The 22,903-nt window shown below is 48.0% G+C and overlaps 1 protein-coding gene across 3 annotated transcripts in view; it reads right to left on the reverse strand.

Annotated features, from left to right (window-relative positions):
* Positions 1-22,903, reverse strand: part of XIRP1 (xin actin binding repeat containing 1) — a 33,360-nt gene that overhangs the window by 8,719 nt on the left and 1,738 nt on the right. The window contains exons 3-8 of one of the 3 annotated variants that reach the window (XM_085050188.1): positions 21,744-21,798; positions 19,945-20,358; positions 19,065-19,143; positions 7,507-7,596; positions 2,698-2,840; positions 1,517-1,570 (exon numbers count right to left, since the gene is read on the reverse strand). In XM_085050188.1, coding sequence (XP_084906314.1) covers positions 1,517-1,570; positions 2,698-2,840; positions 7,507-7,596; positions 19,065-19,143; positions 19,945-20,358; positions 21,744-21,798 — 835 coding nt within the window. Of the gene's footprint in view, positions 1-43; positions 179-1,516; positions 1,571-2,697; positions 2,841-7,506; positions 7,597-13,165; positions 13,323-19,064; positions 19,144-19,944; positions 20,359-21,743; positions 21,799-22,903 lie in introns of those variants that run through there. The other 2 variants (XM_085050189.1, XM_085050191.1) reach the window with 2 other exon arrangements.

Consider the following 22,903-nt stretch of genomic DNA (forward strand, 5'->3'; position numbering starts at 1 on the left):
GAAAAGCCAACAGGGAATTCCATGCACCCAGTAAGCTCCATACCTTTGGTTCAGTAGCACACAGCACTCCAAAACATCACATCACTGCACACGCTCCAGGCCTGGGGTTAGCCCTGGTTCCACAGCAAAGCGAGGTCTCTAGTCCAGGTGAGGTGGTTAGTCTACAATTCCCAGGATTCAGTCCAGCTAGAGCACAACAGAGGTGCCCGATTTGGACTATGCCACCAAGAGAGAGGGACCACAAAAATTACATGGATAAGGCTGACTTAGAGGAGCCAGCTAAAAGTTAACTTCTCCTTCCTGCTCCCCAGTGCCCACGACTGTTGTGTCCCCAGCTGAGGACCAGCACAGAGTCTGGGAACAAAGGATCTGGGTGCAGGAGAAAGCCAAGGAGCTACTTGTCAAGAGGTCTCAAGAAGAAAATGGTGAGAGGCAACCAAAATATTAAATTAAGCTGATGAGTTTGGGTGGTGAGGTAGCATGATGAGCTTTTGGCAGCACTATGGGGTGTCCACTGCTTTGGAGAGAGGGCTTGGGGAAGAATGTTCATCTGATTAATGATTTCTTCTGTTGCACTCACGAGTGTGCCCCATGTGACTACTTGCACAAGAATTGATGCACATTTATACAGTTACAGACATAAATAAAGCTCTTCTGCCTTGCAGACTTGTACAGGCACAAGGCTAACTAAAGTGTGCAAACTGCTGGAATCAGCAGGGCAAAAATCTGTGCTGCCTTAGGAGGAAAAGCAAGGCTGAGGGACCAGAGGTTGGAGTAACACCTCTGTTTGGGGCCCAGGAAAGTCAGACCTGTTTATACTCAGTCAGACTGAGCTCATCTCAAATCACAGCAGGGTTGGGACAGAAATGAACAGAGTGGACTGTGGCTGTCCAGCCTCCCTTTGAGCCTCCCTTTCTGCACTTTTTCTCCTTAGTTTGTGCATCCTGGGCACCGAACACTGAACTGAATACCTGCAACCTGCACTGCCTGGGCATTTATCCCCAGGGAAGGTAGCTGAAGCCTTTAATCATTGTCTAAAAGAGACTGTAATCCTGGTGGCTTTCCTTTCAGTAAACAGATCTGCTGACCCTTGGCATGCCTGTGCAGTTACGCCTGCAGAGTTATGCCCGGAATATTATTAGTTGTTGCTCAAAGCAATGGTGCACGGTGTTATTTCACTCTGTTACACACAGATTGTTCTGGCTAAAAATAAGTTTTGAGCATTAGTAAAAGAAACCCACACTCAGAACACCAAATTCAGCATATTTTGCAGCGAGTGAAAAATGCGAATTGCATGAGCCAATGTACTTGGAATGCACTTTTTTAAATAAGGGGTTTGTCGAGTTTTTTTTTTTAATCTGTGAAGAACTTCTGAATGTGGGGAAGGGCAACCGAGCAGCTGATAGCTATATTCAGTATGAAAGTGCTCCTGGCTGCCTTGTGTGGGTATTTAGATCACACTCACAGGCCACAAGTATTTGGTTAGATAACAGTGCTTATCTCAAACATTTCCTACCTTGCTTTTTTTCTGTCTGTGGGGAGAGTGAATGGAGTTGTCCTTCACAGTACTCTGGAAAAGATATGAAGAGAAATGCCTTGAAACTGCACTGGAAGACACATTATCTGCACATACATTTTTATACACTTATGTATAGTAATGTGTATATCAATTACAGGGACCAGAAAACCATGCAGGTGTGGTTTTCTCCTTTGGTTTACTGACAGTTTTGTACAGATGAGAACACAATTATATTCCAGGTTAATCAGAAACATGTTTCCTAAAGTCTCAGTCAATAAACAAAACCCCAAACATATATTTTTTAATGTTAGGGGGAAAACTGATCTACATTTGTCATTGCATTATGGATTGTGTAATAATTGCTTTGTAATTTTAGAAAAATAGTTTGGTTTTCTAACCAGTTGTAATTTTCCAATTGCAGCTTCCACTTATTTATTTTCAACTGGGACTGCAGCTCTGAACAGGTGCCCCATAAAAGGTTGAGAATGTGGGGGAAGATGAAGGTGCCTGCAGGAAGGGTCCAGATATGAAATCCCATCCCATGTCACCCCTGGATCACCAGTGGAACTGGGAAAATGGGAAAAATATGCCTCCTAACCCTTATAACCTGAATTATCCTGTGGGCCACTGATCACCCTGTAGTGGGGCCTTAAATCCCTGGATCCCAGACTAAGGGATACAAACAGAATAACACAGGGAGATTACACTATAAAGTTATGCCTGAATGTGGCATATATGGACATATATACACATATATGTATAAATAAATAAATAAATATATATATATGTGTGTGTGTGGGGAGGGGGAGAATGGGGATATCATGAAGACATACGTGATACTCTGTACTAAGTATTTCCTCCATGGATGTAGGTAAATATAAATGTGCAAATAAAGTGGAAATCTTATTATGAGTAAACTCTACAGGCTGGTGGACAAAGGGGTGCATGTGTGTGCATGTGGGAATTTAATAACTAACTGATATATGTGTGTGTTTGTACACATCTAGCCAACATTTGCAAATTACAAGGGGGAAATGGCCACTTTTGGGAAACCAAATGCTGCATTTCTGCAGCTTTACAAAGCCAGACGTTCCCTGTCACCCTCTCACAGGCACTTGCCGGTGGGGGACATTGCTGGGATGCCGCTGGTGATGGGAGGGGAAGCACCAGGTCCTTACCGGCTGTGCAGGGCTGGTGTCAGCAGCAGCAGCTGTCTGGGAGAGATACAGAGCCGACAGCTCCTTCACGGAGGGCGCAGAGGACCTCCCTCGTCCTTGCTGAAGAATGCAGCTGGTGTCTAAAAATGACCGTGCCCGATCATCTGAAATGGGAACAGAGGAGTGTGGTGAGCCACAGTGCTTTCCATGGGCTCTGCTAGCCCTCTGGCACCACACACTGAGCCCCCCACAGCCCCCTCCCTGGGACATCACACCCTTCTGTTGGAAAATATATCAGTTTAAAGATTTTTTATAACTTCAGTCAAAGGTTTTGTTTGTCTTTACCCCAGGCAAAGGGATTTTAAGTTTCTTTCCAGAGCATTGTTGTACCAGGTGAGGTTTGATGAGCTCAATATATCAACAGACTGAGAGTAGCCCAAAAAGGTAAGGGCTGTCAGTGCTCATTAATGGAACATCAGCTCCAAACCTCACCTTGGCTGGTCAGAGACACTTGGTGTGGGAAAAGAGAAATAAGAAAGAAGACCTAATTAACATTGGAGGCAAGGAGACTCAGATCCAATGGGAAACTGAATCCTGGGCATTTGCTCAACTCTGGACCAGTGAACTTTGAAACAGCATTTCTCTGTGGGTTTTGACTGTATAAAGTTTGGGTGTAAATCCTGTAAAATTTATGTGTCACAGAATTATTCTCTCTGCACACCCAGGCTATGTGTGGATGAGATTATTTCTGTGGTACATCCTGGCAAGAACAACATCCTGTCCAGATAATAAAGTACTGCCTTGACATTCTAACATTAAAAATGTTGTTGGAAGGTTTTTGTTCTTCCTGCAGTTTTGGTGACACTTCTTGTTCAGGGAGAAAACATTGGCATTCCCTTGTTTTTCATGGCTGAGTGGCCTGTTGAGGCTGGATGAGAGTAACATGTTTGGCAGTGACCTGATTCCCCATTCCTGCATCCTGGGGCATGGCCATCACCAAACACAGTGAGTCAGAGGACATGGAGGAGCTACACATATCCAACCTGAGCCAATTCCCACTTTTCTACTCTGTGGCTTCACCACTCTCCTGTGGGTGTGCCTCACAAGCAGTTATATCCATTTATCTTTGCCACTCCCCTGGGATCCTGTTTCAGGAGAGATGAAAAGGCTGACACTTGTCCCAGGATGTGGCAGAGAGCCTTTGGTGAAGCCAGAGAACCAAACCCTGCTCTGAATTTAGAGATCTGATATTTTGAGCTTCACCAGCTCCCATGGGGTCCCCAGTGGAGCCTCAGTTTTCAAAGAAAGAGGCAACTCCAAAATATAGCTAAGAACTTTCTTTTTGTATTTAATATGCTAGGTGTAAGGATGGCCAGCTCCACCTCCCATCACAGACATACATAATATATAGAGATTTACACCTATAGGATGCCTCTCAGCCCTCCAGGTTAGTCAGAGCTGTAATTTCTCTGTTCCCACTGTGAAAACACGAGAAGGTTCTCCTGTTCTCTGTGGGGCTTGCATTGCTGCATTTGGATTTAGTGAGGTATTTGCAATGCTTTCTGTTTGAACAATGGGCTGTCTCTCCACAAATCCAGCTATTGCACAGCCAGGAAAGGGCTGATGTACTTTTTAATATGTGCACACTAGAAGCACTGCAGCCATTCCAGCATTCTTTGCCCTCAACTCTCAGTCCACAAATCATGAGAACAATAACAAACCTAATGACACTTCTTCTTTCTGTGTTTTAAGTTCAGATTTTCAAGCTTTTCTCTACAATACTGAAGAAACTTACTCTGGTTTTATCTTAAATTAACAAGAGGTATTTTAATGCACCAACAGGATTCCAGGTGCTTCAACTGAAGTACCAGTTCCTATGGGCACAAAAGCCATGGAAATAAAAGCAGGGGTACCCTAGTGAGTTGTCAGACCCAGCCAATTTTGCTGCTGGAAGGTGCCAAACCCCAAGATTTCTGCTGTCCTTCATTCTAGCTGCTCCTGAAGATGTACAGGCATTTTGATGCAGAACCAAGGCTGGGTACATGAGGAAGCAGTGGGATGCAATATAGATTTATCTGCCCAGTTCTGCTGGAGGTCCCTAGGGCACCAGAGGAGGAAACAGAAGAAGATATTTCCTTAATGCTTTTTTTTTTTTTTTTTTTTTGCTAAATCTCTATGGGAATATGACACCTCTCTCCCTGATTTCTGCTCTCCACAGCTTAAACACTGAGTCAAAAGAAGTTATCTGTCCACAGCCAGAGGAGACAGTGGCAAGGCTGGGGCAGATCTGGTGCATCCTCAGATAGGCTGTGGGGTTGCAACCACCCTCTGGTTGCATCATTTCCCTCCCACTCTGCTCAAGACATCCCAGACTTTGACTAGACCCTGGAGTTTTGAGATGGACAGTATCCTTTAAATCACAGAATGGTTTGTGTTGGAAGGAACCTTAAACAACCTTTTGTTCCAAGCCTCTGCCATGGGCAGGGATGCCATTCACTAAATCAGGTTGCTCTGAGCCCTGTCCAACCTGGCCTTGGACACTTCCAGGGTTGGAGGAGCCACAGCTTCTCTAAACAACCTATGCCAGGGCCTCCCCACCCTCACAGTAGAGAATTTCTTCCTGATACCTAACCTCAATCTCACTTCTTTTAGTTTAAAACTGTTCCCCTTTGTCCTAAGGACATCAGGAGGGTCCTTGCAGCATGTGCTGAGCTAGCTGCAGAAAGCCTTGGGGAATCTGAAAAAATTGCTTTCGAGGAATTTGAAAAATCTTGTCTGGGAATCTCTTTCTTTCCTCCTACACTGCTGAATTACCTACTAGAAAAGCAAAAAGGGTTCCAATCAATCTGGCAAACAGAAAGTTCCTTCTTTGCACAGTAATGAGATTTGGCTAAGCACCCCAATAAGAGCAATGGGGAGAACTGGGGACAGTGAGCCTCACGAGCTTCAAAGCAGAAAGGAAACCAAGCACAGATTTGCAACCTTTCTGCCTGGGAAAATAAACACAAGCCCTTGGCTTTCTTGAAAACCACCTCTAGGAGATGGAAGCACCTCATGGCAAAACAGAAATCCTGCCTAGGCTGAGATGAGAGTTTCTGTGCTTAACCAGTTCAGTGTGAAATGTTTAGCAAAGGCATCTCTGTGTCCGTAAGCACGGCTGCTGATGTTTCATGGTCTCCTCCCACTCCAGGCTATGGTATTACTGCTGGGATGGTACAATTTGTACTGACCTATAGGCCTGTAGGTTCCCATACTGCACAAGGAAAAGCAAAGTGTCCCTCCAGCCATGAACAAATAATGCAGCTGAAGGAAGACCTCCAGTTCAGGCAGTGGAAAATAGCTCAATGTAGTGTTGTCTGTTCCTTCACCCATTAGCTTGGATGGATGAAAGGCCACAGGGCTTGTTTTAATGACAGATATAATTAGATACAAGGCTTTCGTTGAAGGCCTCTCCTTATCGCTGCCTTTGTTTTCTTTTCTATTTTTTTTTCCCTTTTTTTTTTTTTAATTTTTGCAGCTCCCAGGCTGTGCAGAGCCCTGTGTTTGCTTCTCACTTCTCACTTCTCACAAAGCCTCCTGCCTTTGGAGAGGGGCTGCTCCAACCCTCTGAGCTGCCTCTGCACCAAGTCTGGTCTCTCCACACGTCTCTGCCTGAAGAAACAGGCTGCTGCCACCCTCTAAATTGCTAATTATAGGTAAGAGCCGAAGAACAACAGCTCGTTCCGCTAACGAGAGGGCTGAGCTGCCACGTGTGTGCGGATAGCGACATCCGAGCGGCACCGAGGACATCTCAGGAGCTGGGAGGGAGCGAGGTGTGGCTTCACAGCATCCCCGGCAGGGAGCGCGGAGCTTCCCAGCTGGAGATGCTGGAGCACAGCTAAAGGTCACCGTGCAGAGCAGGCTGAGGGTGTTATTTGCTGGGGATGAGGTGGAAGCCCGGGTTGAAACCTGTGCCGAGCTCCAGGTTTTTGCCTCGCCGAGCCAAAGGGCTCCGCTCGGCGCGCTCGGCATCCTCTGCGGTGCTGAGCGATGCATCCCCCGCCGCGCTGATTGACTGCACGGACTGCGGCCCCGGGGGCGTTAAACCCGATACCTCAGGCATTAAAGCATCCCCTGCGAGCTAAAATAGGAGGAAAGATCTCCTGAAACCCCCCTCCTCCCGTCCCACCCCGTCCTGGCACCGCGGCCGACGGCGCTGCTGTCCCAGTGAAGGATGCGGGGAATGCTCTTCCCTGCTGGCGTTCGCCGACAAAATGTCCTTCGTGCCACTGTCTGGCGCCGGATGAATCTGCACATTTTGAGAGAGGGGCTGCGATGTTAGGACTGCCCATCAGGAGCAGCTGTCGGGTTTTTTGAGCTCTGCCCGTGCCCCACGCATGTGCACGTCGGGCTTGTTTTGCAGCCTCTCTGCTCCATGGCCACACCCCAGGCAGCGCACGACATGGAAATTTACAAGAGGGGAAAATAATGCCTTGTATTCGTTTGTGTTCACTGGTCTTTCTAGGCACAGGGGGAAAAGGCAAGGCAAGGCAACGGGGGCAAAAAGACTCTTAAATATTCCTCCAAAAGTTCACTCAAATCCTCTCCAGTTATTGCCCATAAATCGCTCAACTGTTCTTTCTCCTGCTGTCGATAATATTGCAGGTCTCTTGAACCAGAATCATCTCACCCCCGACAGCCAACTCCCGACAAGTGGAAAACAAATCACCAACAAAACCTCTGCCCCCTCCCTCCCTGAGAAAACCCCATCTCACCACTACCAGGGCAGCTCTGTCTCGCTCTACGTTCTATTTAAACCACTTTATCCTACGAAGAAACAACGCTACCCACCTGTCGGTGTCCACCACCTCTGCCGCTGGCACTCCTTCACAGCCCGGCTCCCACCTCCAACCCCAGTGAGCTGCCCAGCGCCTGCGTCACCTACTAAAAAAGGAAGCTGCAAGCTCAGCACCAGTCTCCCGGGTCGCCTGGCCAATCACGTCATCAGCTGTGCTCCCAAAATCAGCCGTCCTGAGCAAACACAGCTGCTTAGCAAAGCCCTTTGTGTCGCCGCTCGCCCCACGGCGGTCCGGGAGCAGAGGGGTTGTGTAACGGGGTTTGGGATCCCATGGGCGCTTGGGATCTCATGGGGGCTGCAAGAGTTGGAGGGAAAGGGGTGGCCCTGTGGGACGAGTTCTGCCAGGGTCCCATCTCTCTCCATCGCTTGCTGAAGGGAGAGGTCATGCAGAGAGCATCTCATCCCGAATCTGGCATCCTCCACCCCCTGCTCAGTGATGTTGCTGCTCTGCAGGTCAATTTTGGGTTTGTCACATTAGGATTGTCACAGGGCCTGGCATGTCCTGTGCCATGGAGCACAGCTGTGCTGTGGTCTCATCCCTTGGCTATGCCACAGCTCCAGTACCACAGGACATTTGGTGCATCCCATGGTGCAGGAGGCAAACCCAGCACTCAAACGCTAGTGGGAGCAAAGGAATCCATGTCCTGGAGCTCCTTGTCACCAGGGAAATCAGAGCAGGAAAACAAGGAATTTCTTCAGAAGGTGAAAGCACCTTCCTTTTCCAAGGGATGGAGGTGGACTGACAAGGAAATGCTGCTTTGTGGCCCTCTGAGCTCCTTGTTTCCTGGGAATTTGGGGCTGGTGTCCCTCCCTGCCTGGGATCAGCCACAGGTTACCCCCATCAGAAGGTCACTACCAGCTCAGCCTCCTGACCCAGCAGTATGTGTCACCCCTGTGTGACTGGACATGTCCCCATTCCCACCTGCTTGTCCCTGCTGCTCCTGCCAGTGAAACCTTAGCAGCTCACTGACCCTCCCAAAGCTGGAAGCACATCCCTGCAGATGGGAACTCCATTCCTAAGCACCTCTGCCCTTGGATGTGGCAGCTGCATGAGCAGAATCACATCTGTCCCATCCTCCTCCCAGTTTTTCTCCTCAGAGCATCGGTTCCCTGACAAAAGTGACTCCTAAATACCAGCCCAGCTCCACGGCTGGCCTGGGAGAATTTGCATGGATGGGTGAGCACCCATAAAAGCTGGCTGGGAAGCCAGTGCTGCTGCTTAATCCGGGAGCCAGGCAGCCCATTGGGGGTGCTCAGTCAGCGGGGAAAGGTTTAAATCTCTGCCCTAACCCCTCTGCCAGCGGCCCTGGTCCACAGGGGAGCTCTGCCAGAGGGGACACAGGCTGAAGGAGGTGTGGGAAGCAGGGCAGGCTCCCTGCTGCCCCAGTTTGGAGGCTGCCAGAAAGGTGAGTGGTCCTGGGATGATTCGGGGTGTGCAGGAAAGGGTAGTCCTGGGAGGGTGAGGATTTGGGCAGGGGAGAGCATCTCTGTCTATTTCTCATTGCCCTCATGGCCCTGAGGCTTTACAGAATGGTAAAATACCATCAGTTTTTTTCTGAATTAAGGGGAAGGTGGGACAAAGATGCAACAGGGAGCATGGATGGGATTTTAGGCTCTAGCAAAGACTGAGGACAAGTCAGTCATGCTCTAAAGCACCCTGCTTACCCTCACGGGTGCTCCCTCCTGACACTGGGATCACACTTTTTTCTCTTTGCAAACTGCAGTACTTTCTCTCACTTTCAGTCCTACAAAGGACAGCGAGTGTTTGAAATTCAAGCTTTTTCTTTCTGCCGTGGACTGGCCCATTATGTGATGGGGTGGCAGTTGTAAACATGTTCTTTTTACATAGAATTCATGTGGTTTTTTGTTTTGGTCCAAAAGTACCTGTTTGTTTTAACTATATGGACCAGCAATCGACCTTTAAAAGGGACAACTGAGATTTTCAAACCTACCAAATCAGATGCAGGAACAGCAGTAATTACAGTTAGATGATTAAAGAAAATCATACAACTTGACAAACCTTTTTTTTTTAGCTGACTCCAGACTTTCATGAGCACACGTTATCCTTTCAACTAAATTTGTCCAGCATCACATACAATAGATCCCTGGTTTGCAGGTGGGAAGCACTGCTGGTTTAGAACATAAATGTAATGACTAACACATATCAAATAAATAGAAATAATTTCCTTTTGAAAGGGTTTAAGAGACATTTTTCTCGGTCTGCAAGCCACATCTTGCAATCATTAGAGGAGCTCTGGTACATAGAGTTAATAGGTGAATTCTGGGGTGGGAAATGGGCTGAGAAGAAAAGCACCAGAAACAGAGGAAGGTGCTAAACAAAGAAATAAAATAAAATAATGCAACTAAAGACCAGCTGTGTTGAAGAGGAAATAAGATTTAAATTATCATTTCATGCTTTTAGGAGTTGTCTACTAATTATAGTCAAATAATTAACATTTTGCACATGTATTAAGTTGCATTTGCAAATCTGAGAGGGTGGGAGGTGGTGAAGGAAAAAAACATCTACTGAGGAGTGTCTTATTTCCTGCTCTTGATTTTCAAAATCAGATCTCTTTGCAATTTCCAGCATCTCCAAACTAAAGGTTCATGATCTTTGGTCACTTCTGCAAATGTTTTTGGCTCTTCGGTGTCAGCTGGACTTCCTTTAGCAGGAGCAGCATCATGACACCCCAGGTAATTTAAAGAGCTTCTGAGAAGAGCTGGGAAAATTTAGCCTCAGGCAGAGCTGAGCATCTGCCCCAAGGCAGCTCGGGGCTATTTCTGGGCTTTGCAAAAATCCAGGAATGTGAAGGACTCTATTCCTGGCACCAAAAAAATGCCAAGAAGCTCTGCTGAGAGACAGCTGCGAGTGGCATTGCTGTTTGGGGACGTGGCCTTCCCGAGTGGGCCAACTGCTTTGGGGTTGTCTTTCCTCAGGGAGGGTTTCAGCATCCCCCCATCACCCCACATTTTGGGTAGCAAGGGCCTGAAGGAGGTGGGTGCAGCCCTTACTGTCCCCTCAGTTCTTGGTGTTCCTCTGCTAAGGAACACAGAGATCAATAAATTAATAAAGGGTTAATAAAGGCCGGGTGGATGTTGAGTGACTCTGACCCTGGATGGGTGTCACTAGGGGTGTCCAGCAGTGCCCTCTGTGTCCCTGGGGTGTCCAGCACTGCCCTCTGTGTCACTGGGGTGTCCAGCACTGCCCTCTGTGTCCCTGGGGTGTCCAGCACTGCTCTCTGTGTCCCTGGGGGTGTCCAGCACTGCCCCTGACACGCTGTGAATCACGGCCTGCTCATGCCAGCACTGTTCTCGTAGCCTCCAGTGACTCTTTCTCTGCTATTCACAGAGGGGTTTTCACTGGAATGGTGATAAACACCCCTGCTTACGTCCAAAGAGAGCTCTTTTCATTCCCCCACTTCTCTATTTCACCTCTTCCATCATCAGCATGGCTTTTATCCCTAATCCTTCTCCCGGAATTTTTTCCCTGTCCCACCTCCTCCTGCAGCGCAGCATCTGAGCCCTTGCAGCGCGGAGTTTGGGATGACCATCCATGACAGCAGCTTCCCTCCCTCTAAAATCCCCTTCCCCAGGGAAAGCAGCACTGAGTTCCCCCACTGGAACAGCCTCAGCCTGGGGAGAGGGCTCCTTGGCATGCCACAAATTCCAAACCTTTTAAGGGAAATCCCCTCTCACCCCTCTGAAGAGATACCTTGGGAATGTGTGTGCAGGCAGGAGCCCTGAGAGCATCCCTCATCCCTGCCTGCAGGGCCCAGCTGGGCCCAGGGCTGTGGCAGGCATCCCTCAGCATTTTTTGCCATGCCATGGTGTTTATGTGGGGGAATTGCAGGGATGCCTTGAGCCCTGAGGAGCTGCAAGGCCCTGCCTTGGCTTTCTATTCTTGTCCCAGTGTTTCCATGCCGCCGTCAGCTCTTTATCGCTGGCAGCCAAGAAAACTTAATACTGTTTTGGAAGAAAGAGTCATGCCCCAAACCAATTTAGCAGTATCCTTTAAGGAGAAAACCCCAAACCCACTTGTAGCTGCTGAGATTCCCAAGAATTTTCATTGGTTTCTGGATAAGGCAAATTGCCAGCGAGAATATGGGAAAAGAGAGAAATGGTTGGCTTGAAGGAGTAAGATACCAGTAAGGTACAGTAATTCAAGAAAAGATTCCTGTTCAGACCCAGTCCTGGGACTTTCACCAGCACTGAAGAAGGATTTTCACTCTCTTAGTGACAGGTTTAGAGCATCCTTGCCAGTTTCCCCCCAAAACAAAGCTTTTGTATCCTGTAAAATACTGAGTCTATTCAAGGGCTGCAAACAGCCTTTGCAAGATGTTCCTAGATATTTCCACCCATGCTGCATCCCTTAATTGCCACTAGAATCTTCTACCACTTGACCTGGATGAGAATACCGGTTTTTAGATTTTGCCACTTCTCACAAAGTGATATCTGTACCTGAGGCATAGGGAAAGAAAGACAACTCCACCTCTCTTTCCCTAAACCTCTGTTTTCTAATAAAAATCTGCAGATACTTCACACGTTTTTTAGATGTAAACATTTGGGTGAAAACGGAATAAGTAGAGGGAATTGGGGAAAGCTACAGAATTTCTGTTATTCCTGTGGCAGGATGTGAATCTCAGAAGGAAACATCAGCCATCGACAAATGCATGAGCAGAAAATAAATCCTGCTTTCAGCTTAGATCAGGTCCTTCCCACAGTGACTGAGGGGCAGCCCTAGGGCTGGACCTGCAGTCCTGTTTCTCCTGGTGACCACCAGACAGAGCTGAGAGCCAAAAGGCAAATGGGTCATCAGGTGTGGGACACACAAGTGCACACACAAGGGTGTATTTCTGCTCCAGCTTAGAGTGACACAGGTTTTTGGAGCTTCCTTCTACCCACGTGAGCACAAAAAGGGAGTGGGATATGGCCTTATTAATGCTGCTGACCCCACAGGCTCCTGAAGCCCTTTGTTTGGCTCAGGGACACAAACACATTTTTCAACCCTCTCTGGAGACAGAGACTGAAGAGAAAGGGAAAGAAATTCCCTCCTTAATTAATCCTTCCTGCCTCCTGTTCCCTAGGGATGTAAGACGAAGCAAAGCTGGTTTCCTTCTGAACAGTCCACGTTTTGCTGCCTACCCACTGCCAGTCCTGATCACAGTTTGGGTCTGGGATTGTCCCCTTCACCCCCAGCATCCATTTGGCTCAGCTGGATCCCCTACAGATTAATTCCCCTTTTTGTGGTCACAGTGACCAGAGTCACGGTAAATAACAGTAATTTTTCAGGGAAGAGAATAGACACTGAGATCTGTCCCCATGAATTTAGGCTTCAAACTGTGAACTTCAGTATTCCAGGGTGGAGGAAAAGCACACAGTTACAATGCTCTGTTTCTGGCTGGAACATGCCCAGGAGCCCTAAACCACGGTGTTAAACCAAACCAAAGCCACCATACTTGGAGCACACCTGCAGCAGAGAGCAGGATTTACTTGAATAAACAGAATAACAGAATAAAATCCATGGCTTCCCATGAGCTGCTTTCATAGCATGAAGCACTATGCATCCTCCTTTGCCCTGCATTTTAGGATCAGTCTGAGATTCATATTCATGCAACACTTCACCCCACTCTAATCTACTCCCAAATTACTTACAGGGAGGTCTCTGTAGTTCCAACAGGTGAATCAAGTCTCAGACAGCCCCAGTGGAAAATCTGTGTGAAACCCAGGGCCAGGCAGCCCTTCGTGTATCCCAAGAGGAGCCCTGCTCCACACCCCACACCCTGGGTCCTGTTCAGTGCCTCCCAGTGGTCTCTGGCAGCTGGTTTTATCTCAGAGTGCTGGGCTATGTTGAGAGGATGAACCACTTGGTCTATTTTTAGGGAACAGTGAAATTGCCCTTCCACCAGGCTGAGTCAATCATGAGTCCCAGCAATCCTGCACAGGGGCTGGGAAAGGCTGGGGCCTTGGCTTATTTTCAGAATTTATTCATTCAAAATACCCCTGGTGTAACCTGGTACGGGACAGGGGATGATCCAGGCAGTGCTGCAATGGGGAAGAGGCATTTCCCTGACTCACTGTCATGTCCTCAGGCTGTGATCCACACAGCCAGGCCCCTCTCACCTCTGGCCACTGCCAAAATTTTAACAGAAAAGCTGTGAAGGTGACAGGGATTACCTACATTGTCTGGTTCCTTGTTTCCTCATCAGTTCCAATATTTTAGAACCAAGAAGGGAAAAAATTACTTTGGGAAAGTGACTAAAGAAGGACAAAGACTCCACCTGGTTTATGCTAAGGTGGGAATTGCTCCCATCCTTGCAGCAATGTGGTGTCACAGGTAACTGCTCTAGGAGGTGTTTGGAGAGGGATAATTATAAAACACTCAACCCTGGAGGACTCTCAATGGCCTCAAAGTTCAGCTGGGCAAAGGCAAATTACTATTTTTAGCATGTTCATGGTGGGTACAGCTGTGTGCCAGAGCTGGTGATCCTGCCTGGCCCAGCTAATTCACAAATACAAATATAACCAAGGGCTCTCCACCTTTAGCAGGCTGGGATAGCAATTTCACTGATGTACCCAATAACACTGGACCACACCCGGCTGTTCTCTCTTGGGTTTGTTTTTCTGATACCTTCAGAGAGTGTATGTTTGAGAACATCACCCTGTGGCAATGAAAGGTGTGGGCTGGCTCTGCCAGTACCAGAAGTCCCTATCACCTGAGATAAAACACTTCACTCTTTTTGTTCCAAAGGGCCAAGCAACTGGTGCTGATTTTCCAGTTTCACAGAATCAAAGAATGGTTTGGGTTGGAAAGGACCTTAAAGATCATCCAGTTCCCAATCCCTTGCCATGGTGGGGAGATATGAGCAGGTACAATTTCCACTATCCCAGATTGCTCAGGGCCCCATCCAGTCTGGCCTTGAGCACTTCAAGGGATCCAGGGGCATCCACAGTTTCACTGGAAAACCCATTTCAGTGTCTCACTACCCTGCAAGTAAAGAATTTCTTCCTAATGTCTAATCTAAATTTCTCCCCTTTCAGTTTTAAATCACTCCCCCTTGTCCTGTCACTATGTGCCCATGTAAAATGTTTCTCTCCCTCTTTATATAAGCCCCCTATAAGTTCTGAGATGCTTAAGTTTTTTCATGCACTTCTCCTGAATAGTTTTGCTGGACTTTTACAGGCTGCAGTTTAGCATGAGAAATGGCTTTTTTTGCCAGCATCACTTGGCATCACACCACATCCAGCTCCAAATGACCATCTGTTTCCACTGAGGCTCCTGGAAGAGCCCAGCTCCTCTCTGACATAGCCCAGTTTCTTTAACCATCCTGCAGGGCTATGAATTGCCATTCCCCTGCTGCCTGGTGCCTCGGGAGATCATCACCCCTCCTTCAAGTCTCTGTGTTCTTTGTTATTTCCTTCCACAAATGAGGATCAGAAAACGACCTGTCAGGAGGGTGACAGACAGGTCATGATGGCCAGGCAGGTGGTGGGGCAGAGGGCTGGGGATGGCAGGGCTGTCAGCAAACACACACAGCTCAGGTAGCACCAAGTGGGTGGCAATGGTGCCAGCAAACCCAGCAGCACACTGGGGGCTGAGATACTTTATTTGTTCCATGTGGATGGAGGGACACAAACGCAGGAGGTGAAGGGCAGAGCAAATCAGCTCAGTCAGCAGCTCACAGAGGGTGTGTGTGTGTCATGGCCTGCCTGTGCCCAGCAGGAACACACAGGCTGCATGTGTGTATTTGTGTGGACTCTCTCTTCATCAGTAACACATACATGGTCTGCCTGCACACATGGCTGGCTGTTCACACTCCTGCTGTCTCTCTCCATCCCCAGGTGAAGGACCTGCTCTGCTGTGGGCTGTGACTTCCACCTGTGTCCCCATCAGTGCCCTGCAAGCTGCTCCTGCTGCCCTGAGAGATCCGAGCTACCTGACAGCTCTGCACAGCTCCTGGGGAAATGATTTTGTCCTCCTGTCTGGAAGACAGCAACTAATTAGAAAGCAGGAAATGAGGAAAATATAATCACTGAGGCTCTGGGATTTTCTGAGAGGTGCTGAGAGTGTGATGGGAGGGATCAGCAGCCTGGGGGTCTGGAGCAGAGGGTAGCCCTGAGCCCTGGACTGAGATGGGGAGGCTCTTGCTGGAAGCCCAATGAAGAGGGCAGGAGGGTCTTAGCAATGGAAAGGCTCTCTAGGTTAGATTGAGTGAAAGCAGAGACTGGGGCTTGCAGGAAAAGCCAATTAGGAGGGACAAGCTTGTCTGCTTTGATTGTTGGCAGAGCTCTGCCAGACTGATCAGCAGAGGCTGATCCCTCCCTGGCTCTCCATGACTGCCTGGGAACTACTGGATGCTCCCATGGGAGTTTCCCCAAAACATGCCTGTGATCCCAGCTTCCCTAATCAGCTGTCACAGGGGCTGGGAGAGCTGACAGAGGACGGATGGCACTTACTGCTGCCCCTCTTCCTGTGATCTGAGGTGCTTGAGTCATGGGAGAAGCTGGATCTCTTGCTTAAACACCCCAAATTTCCCTCCTGCCCAAGCTGCAGAGGCACAAAGCAGTGAGAGCTGGACAGACTGGCCCCTTACAGGAGTCCTGACATTCAACTCCTGCTTGTCATGCCCATGAAAAGCAACTGCTGCAAGGGAAATGAGCTTTTAAGGATTGTTTTGACTTCAGGAGCCTCTAACATGGCAAGTACCAGAGCTTCCTTTAACTCAGAGCCGTCTGCAGCCTGAGCGCAGCCTTTTATCTTAAATCAGCATTTCCCCCCCGCCTTTCAGACCTTTCCAGTTCACTAGCGATGTTCTCCCGAGCCCGTCTGCTCAGCAGCGTGATGCAGACGGCGGGATGATGGCTGCAGAGCCCCAGGTCACGGAGACAGGGAGGGTGGCTCTGCAGGGACAGCGCTGTGTCCGGAGCATCCTTGCGGAGCCCGATTTTGGGGTGGCAGCCAGGCGGTCCCGCTGTCGCTAGATGGCACCGAACCCCCTCGCAGCAGAGAGTGAGGATGCTGCAGCCAGCAGGGGAAGAAGCCTCCCCTGTCAAGCAAACCCTAACCCAAACCTGGCTCTCCCTGCGTGCAGAATGGGGGATCCCACTGTTTCCTGCCCTCTCCTTCGCCTCCCCTCCCTGCTTGGAGAATTTCCCGTGGGTAGAGTTCGAAACGAAGGTAGAATAGGATAGAGAGGGGGAGGAGGGGATTGCAGGAAGGTTTGAGGCTGCCTGGTTGCTCTGTAATTTGCAGTCACGTCAGGCTCCTGTTTCGTCCTTGCTCTGCACCGAGGTAACATCCCGGTGTGCCCTTCAGCTGGAAACCCTGGATAATGCAGCACTGCTAATACACACACTCACAAGCCTGTGTGCATGGCCCTCTTCTATCCTCCTTGGCCACAATTCCCTCTCCCTGATTGCCAAAGTTCATCTACAAGTTGTTGATTTTTAAATCCAGGGTACTCAGGAGACTCTACCTGCACTCAATTAGCTGGTGCTTTCTCCTTTTGAATATTAAAGGACTCAAGCTTTCAACGATTTCCCTTTGGGAAAAATCCCTTGATTTGCTGTCTTCCTTCCCAGGAAGAATTTTGTTCTGCTGTGGAAGTCTTCCAGTGCTCAGTTTAATCTCATTACTGCAGCCTACAGCCACTTGAACCTCTTTAATTAGTGACTTGGTGACGTCTTTGGTGGCAGCTTCCTCCGGATCATCTGATATCACCAGTGTGGCCAGGGAGGGACACAGCCCAGCTGGTTTGGCTGCCTGGGAATGGACTTTTCTAAGGGGTGCAGCAGATGTCCTCAGGCCTTCAGCAGTGTCCCAGGTGTGACTCTGCCATGCCTGGAAAGAGCTGCAGCCACTCTGTGTGCAGTTATCCAGCTCCAGACTGATATGTGTTTGCTGATAAGCCCAAAGCCAGTCAGCAGAGCTGTTTTGAACACTGCCAAGCTGTTGTCCTCCACATCAGGCATCCCAGCCCCTGAGAACTGTGGTCTGTGCTTAATTTACCTTATTGTGTGGCTTCAAACCACCTGACAATGCTTTTCCTATCCCAGGTTTGGGATGTCCCCCCTCACCCCTAGGGAAGGGCAGTGTCCCTGTGGGATGGTGAGGAGGCTCCCATAGAAGATCTGCCCTGGTCGCTGCTGAGGCTCGTGGAGCACTGATATCTCTCTCACTCCATGGGAATGACAGAACACAGCACAGGTATAGCCTTGGATGTGTCTTATCCCACAGAGATTTGGGACAGCTGGTTCCTGGACTTTTTTAGGAAGCATTACAACTCTCCGAGCAAATCCAGCTCCTACCTCAGCAGTAGCTGTCGTGTTCCCAGCTCCCTGGATGGAATTGTCTCCCCAGAAGGACCTCACACAAAGCCCTTCCAGTGGCTATTACAAGGCCTTTGAGTCAGGGGCTGGGCAGTGGTGTAAGGCTCTAAGATAGGCCATGATTCATCCCTTGCCAGCCAGAGGAAAAGATGTTCCTGGCATTGAAAAAGGCACACAAAACTGTGACAGTGTTTAGCTAGATAGTGTGGTGACTTCATGTGCTCTGATACTAAAAAACAAATCCCAGCAATGCTGTGGAAACCTCAGCTCCATCGTTTGTGTGCTCATGAAGGACGCTTCTTTTAAAGTAATTAAAGTAATTAAATACAGGGTCTCAAATCCAGGCAGCATGTCGTCCTTTTTCCCCTTCTTGTGTGAAAGGCCAGAAAGAAATGGAAAAAGAACAAATCCTAAATACATTGTTTAAGGAGACTCTGGATTCCTGATCCAGGGCCAAAGAAGGAAGGATCGTCCAGTGGTCTCTAATCCAGTCACTATGAGATTTTTGGAGATCTGTTTTTTTCTGCCCCAAGTCAAACAACAAAGTTTGGCAAAATTCAGCTCTTTCCCATGCAAAGCTTGGATTTCTCACTCTTGACAGATGCCTCTTGCCTTGAAATATCCCTGACCTGCTTTAGTCCCGATGATATCATAACTTTAGGGATCACTTACATGCCCTATCTTAAGCCAAGGATGACTCTGTCTGATACACCACTGCTGCCAAATTCAAACAGGAGCCCAGCCAAGGCTCCTTAGTTAGGTACAAAGGAACCTCTCCCTCTTCCTCTCCTCAAGGCCGAGGTGCAGGGAGATATTACTCATCCCAAACTAAACATGGATGAATTTCTGCCTTGCTATTTAATAGCAACTATTTTTAACTGCTGGGATAACAGCACAGGGAGAGCCAGTGTGGCTCTGTGGACTCATCCCTGGCCCAGATCCCGGCTGTGCTGGGATTTGCCAGCTCTGTGTAGTGGGACTGATCAGGGCTGCAGTCAAGGGGTTGTCTGCTCTCTTTGCTCCCTGTCCTTGGCCACATTCCTGAATGTCCAGTCCCAGCAGGACCCACACTGTCCCCAGCCAGCACTGCCTGGTCAGTGTCTGCTGTGGGGCTCTGTGGGAAATACAACCCATGTAAGGACCAAGCAGATCCTTCCCAGCTGCAGCTATGGAGGTGGAAGTAGGGTAGCAATGATGCCTGGTAACCAAAATAAATGCAACTCACAGCTTCTGCCCATGGCTGGCTCATCAGATGTATCTGGTGCCGAGGAGATCCCCTGCCTGTTCCGGGACAGCTTCCCTTCCTGTGTGGGAACAACAGCAGGGAAACAGGTAAATCCCACAAAGAGAGGAGAGGAACTGCACAAAGGCCCAGTGTGGGGAAGGTGATTGCACCAGAGGCTTTCCAGAAGCAAAGGAGTCCTTTTTTTTCCTGTAGGACCCAGCCTTGGCTTTGCTCTGTTCTCTCCAAGGGCTGTGCTTCACAGCTTTTTGATGCTCTGTGTCATTTCCAGAGCTAAGTGTTATTTTTTCTACCCATCTTTGATTTTGAGGCCACCTTTCAGAGTCAGAATTATCCATTTCATTTACCAACTCCCACAATGATTTTTGTGTCTCAGACCCAGTAGTGATTTGTATTGTCCTTTGCTGCAGTCCTGGTGAAGGACCAGCAAAGGACCATCAGTCCCTGATGTGGACAATATCATACAGCAAAGAGATGGACATGACCATTTCTGATGGGATCTCATCCATAATTAATATTCCAGATGATATCAACATGAAGCTGATATAATCTCTCCTGTTTCCTTGATGTAGGTCTCCGTCTAGGCTGCCCTTTCCCACCTACTCCTCTCCAGGAACAGGATCTTCACAGGGAAGATTTTGTGGAAGATTTTTAGTTTGTGGAACATCTCCCCTCTGCCCCTGGTGCCATTAAATCCCCCAGAGCTGGATGGCACTAGACATAAACATCCACAGGGAAACCTGTCCCCTGTGCCTAGGGATTGTCATCAGTGGGTGATGAAGCACCACCATGGAGTCCTTATAATGATAAGATCCAAAGAAAATATACTTGCAGGAACTTGTGAAGAAGAGCACCTACTGACCTTTGCAGCAGACTCCTTCCATGGGGTGGTGGCAGAGCTCCATGGTGCCTTCCTCTGGATGCTCTGGAGAGGGGAAGGCAAGGCTGGGTCTCTGTGGGGTCTGCTCTTCGTGCTCAGGGGCTGGATTGTTGTCAGGATGTTGGTGTGATCAGCCTCCCTCTTCCTCAAAAGGCCTTTGGGAGATGCTGTCTCCAGGGGAGCACAGTGTGAACTCTGAGCATGTGGAGTGATTTTAGGGGTGTCAGAGCTGGTTAGGAGCCCTTGGAAATTCCTGGTTGGAGCACCAATCTTAGGGATGGGAACACCCTCCATGGATTTGTTTGAGCACATATCACAGGGATGACTTCGAGATGAGGCAGAGTTTTTCCCCACTGAAATGGCTTTGTTCTGTGATGGATATCTTGCTTCCATGAGCTAAAAAAAAAAAATCAAACCAAAACCATCAAAATAGTTTCTTATATAACTTCAATAATAAACCATGAAAAATTTTTATTTCCTGCTCTTCTACTTCAAGCATCACATTTGTTGATTTTCTAACTTTTTGGAATGAAAGAGTGTCCCATCACTCTCTATGTTCTCTGGAGTAAATATCAGGAACACAATTTGAACTCCAGGCCATTTTTGAAGTGTGGAAGTTTCTGTCTTGCCTATTTCCAGGGAACTCTAATGACTTGTCCATGAACATGCAAGGAAGTCTTGGGGTAGAAAAAATATGGCCAGTGGTTATCTTCCCTCTTGGATCACTGTGTTATTCCCATCTCCATCCTCCCACTCAGTGAAAATGTGTTTCCAAATGGTCAGAAAACCTCCCGTCTATAATCTAATAAGAAACCTCCAGTTTCTTCTTAGAAACCTGGACCGAAAACAATTTTTTTTCAGATTCTGCCTTTTGTTTAATTAGGTGGAGTTATTCTTTCTGTGGGAATCAACCCCATCTTGAGTAGAAAAGCTGGATAAAGTCCAGAATATCTGGCTTTTGCTGTGTTATCTTATCTTTTTTATTTCAGGTTGTAAAAGGCCCCTTATCACAAAGCAGGGTCAAATGAGCAAACACAGAGCTGAGAACTGCACATTGTGCTGATGAGTTTGCAATCAAAATGTAAGGGACACTGGCAGGTGGGAGGTGCCCCTCTGCCATGATGTGAGAACAGCAGTCACAGCTTCTGGCTTGGGGAGAATTCCATTTAAGATGCTGAAATGCAGACATCTAAATGCATCCGGGAGCAAAATCTACCCATGAACTTCATGTCTATGCCCCATAACAGCCAAAAGCACCAGGAAATTGATAGAATGGCATGGTAGAATGACTAATCACACAAGCACCTAATTTGAAACACACAGGGCAATGTCAAAAAACCTCCAGCTGGTGGTGCAGGAGGGCAGAGATGCCCCAGTGTCATCCCTGCCAGCCCAGTGTGGCTCTCTGTGTTCCTTAATGACTTTGTGTACCTTTACCTCAGGCTGGATCCTTCCCTCACTTTCAAGCCAGTACTAAATCCTCTGCCAGGTCCTTCAATTCTTGATTGTCCTCTGTTTAATCTCTACCTCTACATTTTTTTTCACTCCACAGCAATCTAAATATTATACATATGAATATATGAAATTTCCATCCTGGAGCATCTTATGTATATCAGTCCATCTGTATGTACTTAGAAGCACTTGGTTATGCCTGCCCTGGAGTGTCCTAAGAACAGCACCAGTTATTGAAGAAAATCCTGTTTTTTTGTCTCTTACTGCCAAGAACTGGAGAATTATGTTGTGAGGACTTTTACCACCTGGTCTGAGCCTTTGGCTCTCACCTTGGGATGCTCTTGCTTAGTCATGTTTCTTTCACAGTCCAGGATGCGCTGATACCTGCAGGGAGGACAGGAAATGGCACCTTAGTCCATTTTCAACTTGAATATATTTTTGCATATTGTGGACAGGATCATTCTGCCTTCTCCTACCCTCTGGAAAATATCAAACCCAACAGACTCCAAAGGCAAACTTGGAGTGACAGAGATGTAAGAAATCTCTCAAAGTGGACTAGTTTGGGGTCAGTGCAGTACTTCCAGACCCATTGTGAGCTCTCTTCTCCTGAGCTCCATGCAGACATGTCCCATCCCTGTCCCCACTGGTGGAGGATGTGTTGGGGGTTTACATTGCCTGAATGAGGTGAATTATTGAACTTTGCTGGTTTATAGTTTGGAGCTGAAGTCAGGTTTTCCAGAAGGTCAATTTATTCAGCTTTAACCTGATGTAAAGGGATTTACCAAGTCAGTACCTGACCAAAAAATACACCAGTGATGAGTGAGACCTTTTCAGAATAAACCACCTTCCTTCTCTTCCATGCTCTGGGGAGTGCACTCTCAGCTTTTTCCAAAGACCTGACAGAGAGATGGCTGTTTACAGTGAAAACTAACCAATTTTGGGATATTTGGAATTAAACTGTCCCATGGGGGAGTTCAAGAGACAGACTTGACAGCTGCCCTGTCACTCTTACATGGAGGGAGATGTACTTTGGGTTCTGCTCCTAATCTTACTCGTTTCACGCTTGGCAGTGTTTTGGTCTGATCTCAGTTATGGGTTGTAACAAGAAGAAAATCAGCTCTTCAGAGGCTTGGGCTGAAATGTGACTCTCCCTGGAGCCTTTTGGTTAGAGACAGTTGAGAGAAACCAGGAGGGGATGCAGTGCCCATACCCCACTTGCTTCCCCATCAGCTCAACTCTTCCACATTTGCTCCTTTCCCTTGTGGCACCTTACAAACCACCAAGATTAAAAGCTTTAATTGTCCACCTGGGAATGCTCCAGTCCTTGGGGTCGAGGGAAAATTCCTCTGTGTAATTTTATTTAGTGAAGGTTGTCAAGTGTGTCTGGGTTTTAAATCAGGACTTGTCTTCCAAGACATAATAATGCACTGGAAATATATAACAGATAGGAGCACTTGTGGCAGAAGAGATCTGATAATTTGGGCTGCTG

The sequence above is a fragment of the Lichenostomus cassidix genome, chromosome 2 (assembly GCF_008360975.1).
Source record: "Lichenostomus cassidix isolate B80296 chromosome 2, HeHo_3.0, whole genome shotgun sequence".
NCBI classification, from domain to species: domain Eukaryota; kingdom Metazoa; phylum Chordata; class Aves; order Passeriformes; family Meliphagidae; genus Lichenostomus; species Lichenostomus cassidix.